Source organism: Musca domestica, unplaced genomic scaffold, assembly GCF_030504385.1.
Source record: "Musca domestica strain aabys unplaced genomic scaffold, Musca_domestica.polishedcontigs.V.1.1 11, whole genome shotgun sequence".
NCBI classification, from domain to species: domain Eukaryota; kingdom Metazoa; phylum Arthropoda; class Insecta; order Diptera; family Muscidae; genus Musca; species Musca domestica.
Genome location: NW_026712133.1, coordinates 20,101,673 through 20,114,707, shown reverse-complemented (window position 1 = coordinate 20,114,707; position 13,035 = coordinate 20,101,673). Strand labels below are relative to the sequence as shown.

At 36.0% G+C, this 13,035-nt stretch overlaps 1 protein-coding gene across 1 annotated transcript; it reads right to left on the bottom strand.

Annotated features, from left to right (window-relative positions):
* Nucleotides 1-10,505: 10,505 nt before the first annotated feature.
* On the bottom strand, nucleotides 10,506-11,473 carry LOC131805867 (adult cuticle protein 1-like). Its single transcript, XM_059129604.1, has 2 exons — nucleotides 11,380-11,473; nucleotides 10,506-10,913 (listed from the first exon to the last, which is right to left on the bottom strand). Exons 1-2 carry the CDS (start codon nucleotides 11,440-11,442, stop codon nucleotides 10,527-10,529), a joined length of 450 nt encoding a protein of 149 aa, XP_058985587.1. The 5' UTR covers nucleotides 11,443-11,473; the 3' UTR covers nucleotides 10,506-10,526.
* Nucleotides 11,474-13,035: the final 1,562 nt, after the last annotated feature.

Sequence of the window (13,035 nt, the reverse complement as noted above, 5' to 3'; positions counted from 1 at the left end):
AAAATTATTGTCTACTTTAATGCGTAAATAAACAAAACCATTAGAAAAGCAGTAACATGACATACATACACGAAGGGTTTGTCCTTCGGATTTACTTATTTCATAGCAAATACCAAGCGTGCAGTAAACTGCAATCTTTTGAAGTTGAGTGGCATTTCTATTGCAATTAGTGAATTTGAAGTAGCAATATACTTTCCCGTAATAAGCATATTTCAAATTAATTGTTGTGTTGTTTTTTGGTGTTAGCCTAAGGCGTTGTGGGTCAATGGTTCTTATTAAAATCATATCCCAATCTGATCCGATTTAAATATAATTTAAAAAAAATTACTTTTAAACCAAATTCCGCCACACCTTTCTTATTTCATTGAAATTGTCAAATATGTGAAATCGGCCGATAATATATATGGGAGCTATATCCAAATCTTAACTAATTTCCAATTAATTTGTCACATTTATTATTGTAACCAAATTCCGCCACACATTCTGAATTTCATTGGTATCGGTCATATATATAATGTTTGGTGAATAACATGTAAGAAATCGGCCGAAATATGTATGTTAGCTATACCCAACCCTCAACTGATTTCAATATAATTTGGCAAATTTTTCTGGTGCCAGATTTCGTCTCTCTCGCTTTGGGTGCATCAAATATGTGAAATCGGCTGTGTATATATATGGGAGCTATAATCAAATCTGAGCGTATTTGAATATAATTTGTCAAATTTATTTTTGTACCAAATTTAGCCACTCATGCCGAATTTCATTGGAATCGGAAATACGTATCGTGTTTTATGTATCAAATATGTGAAATCGGCGGAAAATATATATGGGATCTATATCCAAATCTGAACCGATTTTAATATAATTTGACTAATTTATTTTCTAATCAAAATCTCGTTACATATTCCAATTTTTTTTTTTGGAATCGAACATACATATCGTGTATGGTGCATAAAATACATGAAATCGGTCGAAAATATATATGAGAGATATATCCAAATCTGAACCGATTTTAATACAATTTGACAAATGTATATTTGTTTTAATTTCCGCTACACATTCAAAATTTCTTTGAAATTAGTAATACATAGCGTGTTTCGTGCATCAAATAGATGAAATCGGTGGAAAATATATATGGGAGCTATATCCAAATCTGAACCGATTTCAATTTAATTTGACAAATTCATTTTGGCTCCCAATTCCGTTACTTATTTTAAATTTCATTAAAATTGGAAATACATATCGTGTTTGGTCCACCAAATACATGAAATCGGCCGAAAATTTATATGGGAGCTATATCCAAATCTGAACCGATTTCAATATAATTTGACAAATTTATTTTCGGATCAAATCCCGTCACACATTCAAAATTTCATTGGAATCGAACATTCATATTGTGTTTGAGGCATCAAATGAACGATATCGGTCGAAGATATATATAGGAGCTATATCCAAATCTGAACCGATTACAATATAATTTGGCAAACTTATTTTTGTTCCGAATTCCGTTACGCATTCCAAATTTGGAGACTGTATCTTTAACCGATCAATAGATATGTGCATATAAAATCTAAATTTTTGGGAGGTACCTCCGATTCTGGTGCTATATCTCCAGTTCCAAGTGGAAATTCAAAAATGTATATAGCCTATGTTACTTTCAGGCGATGTTGCAGTATATATGGAAATTTTCAAGAAAATCTATTCACCGGTTTTCGAGACCATAAATTACAAACAAACAAACATACAAACATTTTCCTCTTTTATAGATATAGAAGATATAATCCTTATCGAAGTCATATCATGCACTATACAGCAATGTTATTTGGATCATAGTTTTTTGTTACGGGTCCGACCTACATTTGTCCTTTACTTACTGGTTTTCAACTGGATTTTTTTTTTAGGAATTTATAATCATAAGTTCCTAAAAACAAAAATAACAAATGTCAATCTAATAATAGACGTCGGCACTTATAACACATTTAAAAATTTTTATTTTCCCATTGGTGGCTGAATTTAAATTTATTGTATGGATTTACATTTATTTCGTTCAGGTTTTCTTGATTATTTCAGTCGGCATAGAGTGAAAATCCAAGCACCTACATGTATTTTCTCACAATGACTCTTATTCCGAGATCCACCTGTAAAATATTCCGTTAACAAATTTCCGCACTTTTTTCCAAACGCATTCAATGCGTAATGTCTACCATCCGGCCATGTGTCTCTAATTGAGAGCAAAAGTGAAAGCTGTTGTTACGGCTGCAGCAATTGCTGCTGTCGCCGCATGCATTTATAACGATGAAGTTTACCTTGTTTACTGAGTTGTTACATGTTGCCAACCGGTTCATGTCGCTATGTCAAGAATACAGAACAAAACAACTTTTTGCCTCTTGGCCATTGATTACATTCTGTGACGCATGCGCAAATTGGTAACAAGATTAACGTTTCTTTGCCAATGGGCTTGGCTACTGCGTACATGTGTATCTCTTTCTTTGGGAGACTTTGCACCTTATCGCTGTGAATGGATGTTTGTTTATCATGCAATTTTTCTTTGTTTTTGTTTAACAGTTGTGGTTTGTGCTGTTGTAGACTTGTCTCTTAGATTTGTTCGACATCGTGTTCAAGCCTTCTCGCCTGTCCACTGAGGCATTCAAGTGTTGTCCGATGGCTGTCAGCTTAATGTACAATACTTGTGGTTTCTGTGTGTGGATTTTCTTTCAGTTTTTTCTCTTTGGTTAATATGAAACTAGCAAGTTGGATAAGTGATTACTGGAATGGAGGTAAATTTACAGTGGAGCGAAAAAGATTGGATCTACTTCTGAGTGATAGAAGCGAGGGTATATTAAGTTTGTCATTCCTTTTGTAACACCTCGAAAAATACATTTTAGACCCCACAAAGTATATACATTATTGATCAGCATAAATTCTATGTCGATTTAGCGATGTCCGTCCGCCTGTCCGTCTATCCGTCTGTGGAAATCATTCTAGCTTCCGAACGAAATGAAGAAAGTTGATACAAATTTATGGTAATAGTTGCATATGCAAGTCCACGTCATTGTATAGACACTAATAGTATATTAGTGTCTATACGACCACGTGGACCTGCATAGGCAACATTAGTCAAAAGCTATTAAATATTAAAATGCAAAACATTCGGAATTTTTAAGATTTTAACAGATTTTTTTTAACGGATTTTTTTTTTTTTGAAAATTGCCAAATTTGTTCCAAATGGTGGAGGGTATTCAAAGTTCGGCACGCCCTACATTACAATTTTTATACCCTCCACCAAAAAAGGTATGGAGGGTATATTAAGTTCGTCATTCCGTTTGTAACTCATCGTGATAATCATTTTAGACCCAACAAAGTATATATATTCTTGATCAGAGTAAAATTCTAAGACGATTTAGACCTGTCCGTCCGTCTGTCCGTCTCTTGTAATCACGCTACAGTCTAAACGAATTAAGATAGGAAGCTAAAATTTTGCACAGATCTCTCTTTTGTCTGCAGGCAGGTCAAGTTCGAAGATGGGCTATATCGGTCCACGATATCGTATAGCCCCCATGTAACGGTACCCCCACTGTATTCGGTATTTTTAAGATTTTAGCCACATTTTTCAATGGAATTGTCTGAAATTCCACACGAGGAGTTCCTTGTGGGTACTTTATACCTCGGCAGAGAATTATCTATATAGGTTCACAATATCGTATAGCCCCCATATAACGGTACCTCCCGATATTCGGTATTTTTATGATTTTACCCACATTTTTCAACAGAATTGTCTGAAAATCCACACAAGGAGTTCCTTGTGAGTACTTTATACCTCGGCAGAGAATTATCTATATAGGTCCACAATATCGTATAGCCCCCATGTAACGGTACCCCCGATATTCGGTATTTTGATGATTTTAGCCACATTTTTCAATGGAATTGTCTGAAATTCCACAAAAGGAGTCCCTTGTGGGCATTTTACCTCCCTAAAAAGAATTGTCTATATAGGTCCACGAAATCGTATATCCTCCATATAACTGTAACCCCCGAAATTCGGTATTTTGATGATGTTAGCCACGTTTTTCAATGGAATTGTCTTAAAATTAACACAAGTAGTTCCTTGTGAGTACTTCACCCCCTGAGAGAGAATTGTCTATACAGGTCCACAATATCGTATATCCCCCGTATAACGGTACTCCCCGATATTCGGTATTTTATGATTTGACCCACATTATTCATCGGAATTGTCTGAAAATCGACACAAGGAGTTCCTTGTGGGTACTTTATACCTCGGCAGAGAATTCCCTATATATGTTAACGATAACGTATAGCTCCCATATAACGGTACCCCGCGATATTCGGTGTTTTGATGATTTTAGCCATATTTTCCAATCGTATTGTCTGAAAATCCACACACGGAGTTCTTTGTGAACACTTTACCTCTGAAACGGAATTGTCTATATAGGTCCACAATATCGTATATCCCCCGTATAACGGTACTCCCCGATATTCGGTATTTTATGATTTGACTCACATTTTTCATCGGAATTGTCTGAAAATCCACAGAAGGAATTCCTTGTGGGTACTTTATACCTCGGCAGATAATTATCTATAAAGGTCCACAATATCGTATAGCCCCCATATAACGGTACCTCCCGATATTCGGTATTTTTATGATTTTACGCACATTTTTCAACAGAATTGTCTGAAAATCCATACAAGGAGTTCCTTGTGAGTACTTTACACGCAGACATAGATTTGTCTTTATAGGTCCACAATATCGTATATCCCCCCATATATCGGCACCTTCCTATATTAGATATTTCAAAGATTTTAAAAGAATTTTTATTGGATTTTATTTTTTTGAAAATTTTCTAATTCGTTCCAAATGGTGGGCCCGGAGTAAGTTCGGTCGGGCCGAACTTACTGCTTTTTTACCTGTTTTATATTTAGAGAAATATTCAATACCTCTTTGTATGAACTTTTCCCATGCCTCGCGCCACTACCTTTAAAATGTTAGCTCCTAATAATGGTGTTAAGAACTCTTCTGCCTTTTTAGTATCCTTTTCTGTATTCCGCAAAAATTCCGGTTTTCTGTTCCTTCAAACCAGAAATTTAAATAAGCTTCCTGAAAGAAATGACCGGAAATATAAAACCATGACCATACAATTTGCAATGCAAAATATATAACTTTTATGAGCAACGGCAGCACAGGTGTAATGTATTTTCCCCTGGGTTGTGGTAGCTAGGGTCACCAGTTTTAATTAAGTTTTATTGATTTGCATACAAAATTACAATCTAGTCGTGTTGAATTTTAGGATTGATATTTAGAGGGTATAGGATTTGTTTACAATCGAGAATTATGATATACCGATGTCGGATTGTTCACAATTTGTACTCGGGTGGGGATCAATGTTCTGTTCAATCTGGAAAAAACTTATTACCGTCGGATCAGGAATTACGGACCTATGTCGGTGTTTTCGATGCTAATGTTCGGGATGTTAATGTCCAGTCATTTTAAATAAGACTCGTAGCATTATGGTTCTGGCAGCAGTCCACTCTCGATGGAAAATTACACTTCGAGTTTGGCAGCTCACTGTTTGTATGTTCGGAAGCAGATGGAACGGAACGCTTTCGGATTCGGCAACTCACTATGGGTTTGTTTGTGAGCAGGTGTCCAGGCCTACTCAAATGGTTCCGAACGCGTTCGGGTGAGGCAGCTCACTGTAGGTGTTTGTCGAGAGTAAACATCTTGGCCTTCTCAGATGGAGCGAAACGCGTTCGGATTCGGCAGCTTACTGTGGGTATGTTCCGGTTTAGCTGTTTGGATCGCCTACAATGGCTAGGAAATTGTTCACTATCACTGTTTGAGCTACGATACGGTACAACGAGCCGATGCTCCTGCAGGACAACGAGTTAAAGGCTTCTGTGGACAAACGAGAATATACTGAAGCTGGGTTCTGACCCCTCTCCGTGTGGCAAATACAGGCCTATTTCCCTTCTATCACCGTTCGGAAAGTTATTTGAATTCCGGCATGGATTAGAAGAACCGTCGGCGTTCCTTGTCCTACCAGGAATGGTATACCCTAAATTTAGGAGATTACAGCCGGTTCTGAAGTTAATCTCGGATCAGGTTCATATCTCGTATAAGATGAGATATTTAGGAGAAGTTTTTCAGGAGAGGTTCGTCAGATAGACTACGTTCTGTCAAAACCTAAGGTCTGCATTTCCAATGCAGTCAAATCTTGAGGATGAGGGGTAGTCTTTCCCACGATGTTAGTCTTAATCGATAGACGACTATATGATGAAGTCTGCGGTGGCATTCTTAGACAGAGATATGATATGATGCTTTGCGAATGCAGACCAGCTACGAGCTCGGAAGTATTTGTTACCAGCGACCATGAACGAGCTGGGCCTGCTTCACGGAAATGATGGACTTCTATTCTTTCATAGGAGATCTTTTTCGAAAGTTGAAACAATTCCGGCGAATAATGTCGCTAAAAACATTCAAATAGCAAATATCGGGGGTACGGTTTTATGACGGCCATACGATTTCATGGACAATTCTCTTCCAGAGTGTAAAGTACTTAGAAGGAACTCCTTGTGTAGAAGTTCAGACAATTCCATTGGAAAGTGTGCCTGAAATCATCACATACCGAATATCGGGGAGTACCGTTATATGGACAGATGTAGCCCATCTTCAAATCACATGCAGACTAGAATATACGTCTCATCATCCTCTATTGATATTCAAAATTTCTTACTGATTGAGCTAAGTCTCAACTTCATTACCATTTTGCCCCACAGTTCCGCAGTCTCGGCACACTCATTTCACTGGTTTTCTTTTAACTGACATTTTTATTGACAATTTTCGACATTTTTGTAGGAATAGTTGATGTTATTTGACTTTTAAATGATGACTAAATGGATGATGCAAAACGTGATCCCCATGCATGGCTTGGCTTGATGACGACGATGCAAATTAAGGGAAACATTTTCAAACACTTTGTAAACTGATCGCTTGTCGACGTAAACCTAATCAAATGGCAATCACATACATTGTCTGGCAATTCTGATATCTGTAAAGCCATCTATTTTTAGCCAACTGATCGTCATTTAAGTCAGTGACTTTAGAATTTATTTAAATTAATTCTTTTGATTTATGATATCCTAAAGCCTTCGAGAACATTGACCGAATATATATTTTTTTATTTTGTTAAGAATTCATTGTTGAGATAGTTCTCATTTCAATGTGGAGCAAATAAATTATTATGAAATTGCAGCATTTTATATAATTTCATATTTGTATCGGTTTTTTTGCTTTTGCTAGTTACCTCCAATAAGATAGTTGTACAAAATGTTACGTATGAGCTATGAGATTTATACAGTTGATACAACCGTAACAAATCTTGATTAAGTAACAAAGGTAAGCGGCTTTTCAGTGAGAGGACGTTTTTTTTAAAAACTCATGTGAAATGGAATGTTTAAGAATCCGGTTTGCGAATACATATTCATGTTTTTATAAGAGTGTATATTTTTTCGTTGTTGGTCCTATAATGTCCAGTCATTGCATGGTCAGCAGTTCTTTTAATTTCCACAGCCGACAGAGCTAATAGTTTAAAGGACAGTAGCTTTAATATTTTTAAAACTGCAAATTGCCAACATTGAAAACTCAACACTCAGACAAATGTAAGATATTTGAAATGTTTCATGTCATTAACAATCTATGTCACAAAGAGGAAAATTGATGCTGATTTTTTTTTTGGAAATTCCTATTTAAACCTGTAAGGAAACGTCAAAAGATGGGCGGGGCCGACAATATGATACCCTACACAACTATGCATATTTAGTAGAGCTCCCATAACAATAAACTTCAAATCGGATTAAGGATATACTTGGAAGCTATATCCAAATCTTAGCCGTTCTCTATAAAATTTGGCAAAAGTATTTCCGAGCTTGAATGCGTATTACGAATGTGAGGGACTTAAACATCAAATCGGATAAATCATATATAGCTATATCTGAACCGATTTTCACCAAATTTAACTTAATATGCTGCTAGACTGAATTCGGTCGAATGTGCCAAAATTCAGGTTATTTGGACTGAGATTGACCATTTGGTGTACAACTAACCCAAATCTTAGCCGATCTTTACAAAATTTGAAACACTTATTTCTTAGCTGTATCCGATATCTAATACAAAACATCATTGATATGGGGTGCATATTACGAATGTGGGAGACTTAAAAACCAAATCGGATGTACGGGAGCTATAGCTGTATCTGAACAGATTTTCTCCGAATTAGATGTATTTGCTTCTAGGCTGAGTTCTATCGGATGTACCAAAATTCAGGAATTTTTGACAGATATTGACCATATGATACACAATTAACCCGAAATCGGTTGAATATATGTATTGGACCTATATCCAAATCTGAACCGATATTGATAAAATTTGGCAGAGGTATTTCTGGGCTGTATCTGATATCTAGTATTATTGTTGTAGAATATGAAAACCAAAAATCAGATAACCAACAAGTCGAATGAATGATATATATTGGGGCTATAGCTATATCCAAACCGATTTTCACCGAATTCGACGTACTTGCTACATTCGGTCGGATGTGCCAAATTCCGGTCGTATGGACTGATATTGGCCATTTTTTGCACAATTAACCCGAGATCTATTGAAGATACTCGTATATGGGAGCTATATCTAAATCTGATTATCACCAATTTCAATAGGGTTCGTTCTTGGGTGAAGCAAATATTGTTCGGGAAATATCATCTCAAGCGGATAATAAATGCGACCTGCATTTTATTCACAAGAATACATGGACAAACGGACGGACGTACTGACATGCATATATCGACTGAGAAAATGATTCTATGAAGATCCTCAAAAGTAACTATGGGTCTATCTCGCTTTCTTCTTCATATTACAAACAAATGCACAAAGATATAATACCCTTACCACTATGTGATGTAGGGTATAACAATTTGAAAGAAAAAACATGTAAAACCAGTAAAGAAAGTCCTAAAGTCGGGTGGGGCCGATTTTATGATACCCTACACCACTTTGCTAATTTAGTTGAGCTCCACTTAATAATTAAAAGTTTTTATGGGAGAATTCAATCATACACGCTATGATTATAATTATAATTTAAAATTCAAAGGACTAAATATGCCGAAGCATTTGTATCTTTTAAATTCGGACTTGTATTGCCCATTTGGTGCGAAATTAATTTGAAATCGGATAAAAATATATATGGGAACTATATCCAAACCTGAACCGATCTCGATAAAATTTGGCAAAGATATTTCTGAGCTGTATTTGATATATTTCCCTGAATATCGTTGTTACGGAGTGCATATTACGGCTGTGGGTAACAAATACAATAAATCGGATGAACCATATATATGGGAGTTATAACTATATCTGAACCGATCTTCACCAAATTTGGCATACTACCTTCTAGAATTCGGTCATATGTGCCAAATCCCATCCCATTTGGACAATTATTATACGTTTGGTGCACAATAAATGGTAAATCGGACGAAGTTATATATGGGAGCTATACCCAAATCTAAACCGATCTCGATAAAATTTAGCAAAGGTATTTCTGAGCTGCATTTGATATATTTCCCCAAATATTGTTGTTACAGAGTGCATATTACTGCTGCGGAGGACAAAAATAACAAATCGGATGAACAATATATATTGGAGCTATAGCTATATCTGAACCGATTTCGATAAAATTTGGCATACTTATTTTCAGGCCTAATTTGGTTGTATGTGCAAAATTCCATACTATTCGGGCTGATATTACACGTTTGGTGCACAATAAAAGGCAAATCGGACGAAGATATATATGGGAGCTATATCTAAATTTTTACCGATTATCTCCAATTTCAATAGGGTTCGTCCTTGGGCCAAACAAATGTTGTTTGGAAAATTTCATCTCAATCGGATAATAAATGCGACCTGCATTTTGTTCACAAGAATATATGGACAGACGGACGGACGGACTGACATGCATAAATCAACTCAGAAAGTGATTCTATGCAGATCATCAAAAGGAACAATGGGTCTATCTCGTTTCCTTTTGCCTGTTACAAACAAATGCACAAAGACATAATACCCTGACCACCTTGTGGTGTAGGGTATAAAAACCAATAAGTCAATCATTTTTTTGTACATTGATCCAATTTATCAATTTTAGAGGATAATATAAGATTGATCCCTTCACTTGGTATTTTTTATTGTATTAAAAAAGAATATTATTTGTTTTTTTTTTACTTTTTATTTATTTACATTTTGGCATGTTTGACTTTATGCACATTAATTTTTTACAAATTTTCAGAATGTCACAGTTAAGAGTAAATTATAAATGATTTAGAGGTGAGGACAAGTAAGATTAGAATGTATAAGAGGGGAAATCAGAAAGAAAGGTGAAGTAGCAATGGAAGGAGCATAGGCGATAGATAGTAGAAAAAGCGTGCGACATGGTTAGTTTCTCTTATTTCACCAATGAATGAATTCAAACGGTTCCGGGAGCAGGTTGCAAGTTAACTGAGGCAACAGATTGAGCATGACCAGCCAATGGGGCAACATGTACAGCACCACGGGTCTTGGCAACGAAAGTACCACTATGAGCTGGAACTGCAGCAGGAGCGGCAACAACATGTGGAGCGGCAACTACATGAGGCGCAGCAACTACAGCTGGAACGGGTCCGGAGACCACTTGAACAGGTCCAGGGCCAGCAACAACATGAGGTGGGTGGGCAGCTACTGTAACGGCTGCATGGGGATGAGCTCCAAGTACTACTGTACCGGGTAGGGGTCCACCCACAACAACTGGTCCCCAGGGCAAAACTGAGGAGTTGGCACCCAAAGCCAAGGCAAGCAGGACTACGACAATGACGAACTGGAAAACAAAACGGGAAACGATGATTAAATTCTGTATATATATAACTAGCTTTGAAGGAAATATCTGACATTGATTTTTTAAAATTTTTTTGTTTTAATTTGAATTACTGATTTCAAATCCACCGATCATCGTTTTTTTTTTTTCTTTTTTTTTTAGAAAAATCGTAGTTTGTGTCCCGCTTTTTCGAATAGATTTGTATGTTTTCCTTAATTCACGTTTTTTATGGCGGAATTTTTTATTTTGTTTTTATTACGTTTTTATTTTAAAAAGTTTATAATTATTTCTTGGGAATATGATTTTTTACTCTGTATGGAGTCAGCGAACAATTTCAAAATTGCATTTTTTTGAAATCTTACATTCGGCACATTTAATGTAACACGATTTATAATTTTTTTTGTATGTGTCCTTTCACACAAATTATACTATAAAAAATCCTTTTATAATATGTCACTGAAGTGCTCACCTTCATGTTTGCTAGTTTTTGTTCTTTTGTTCTATGTAAAACGTTAGAAATAACTACTGACATCGCAGTGTAACACCAACCTTTTATAGCGAAACGATTTCTGTCCCAGCATATAAAAAAATTATCTTAAATATATCTTTACACTTCTTTTGTTCTATTTTCAATTATTGCAATTATCTAACTTTTACCCCTCGGACACTCCTTCACATAGATAACATACCGGTAATGCATTTCATTATGTCCAGCGATTACTTAAATAAACCAATCCAGAATTTATTCTATTTAAACAACTTCAATGTCAACCTACACCAACCTCAATGACAACACCTGAGTCATTTTTACATCGTTACAAGCTGCAGTTTAATGATCAAACCAATTCACACTTGTAAGCGAAGGCCAGTCAACTCAAAGAAACAACATTTACATTTGCATATTACATACGTTTATATTTTTAACTACTAACAAACATCCTTGTTAAGTACGAGTTAGACATACCATGGAAGTCCCAGCCGTTTCATCATCAACAATCTATATTAATAAAAGAGTAGAGCAATTGACTGGCTGATAGGCGAAACGGCTGAAGCTAGAATATTGAAATTTTGGGTCCGAAGGGTTGGATAAGGCTGGAAATTCCTACTAGAACGCTACGAAAAGTATTGAAATGTACTAAATATGGTACCCTTTGTATTTGAGGAAACTCTTATACTTATACAAACTGATCGCATTATCTAAAAGCAATACACTCACAGTGATCCGAGTACCTGAATTAAAATTTCCAGTTTTGTTATTACACTCCCTACCGAATTAACTACTTTTCGAACACCATATAGAACGCATTTCCAAAATATGTCCCTTGTCTAACCCACAATTACGCTCATTTCAAAATATAGTACCATTTAATAAATATCTTTCGTACACGTTACGGCAGGAATTTCCAAATTCGACTTCTTACATTTTGCTGAGGGTCACTTTTGGTCCGAAGGGGTCACATAAGGCTGGGTTCTTGGAAATTCATGTATTTGATGAACAAGTAAAGCCAGAGCTCTTAAATTTGGAATGAAGGTCACTGATGGGTATACCAAAGGGATTTTGAAAATTTGCACTACAAGTGTACGAAAAGTACTAAAATGTACTACATTTGACACCATTTAGTGTCATGTGAACTATTATACTCAAAACTTGAAATTTGGTAGGGTCGATGAAAGGAGGTAGTTTGGGAACTGTGTGCTCATTTATACGAGAAGGACTAAACGGTACTAATTTTTGGTACAATTTTAATTTGGAGTAACGGATGGAAATTAAATTAAATTTGAAATGAACATTACTGGCAGAATTGGGATTATGGGGGTAGTTTTCGAAGTTTTTATACACTACAACACTATGTGTTGCGGGTATTATAAGTTTGATTGGGTCAAAAATATGTAACACCTTGAAATATTGGTTTCCCACATAGGAAAAGATCCATACATCTTACTATCTCGCCGAGCTGAGTCGTCCGTCCGTCTGTCCGTGTTTGTAATCACTCTACAGGTCGCAATTGTGGCCCTATCTTCACGAAATTTAGAATGTAGGTGGGCGTCTCGCTAGGGCGAGAATAGAAGCCTATTGCTCCTAGAGATGATCGCATAACATTTACGGGTTGAAATGGACCAAAAA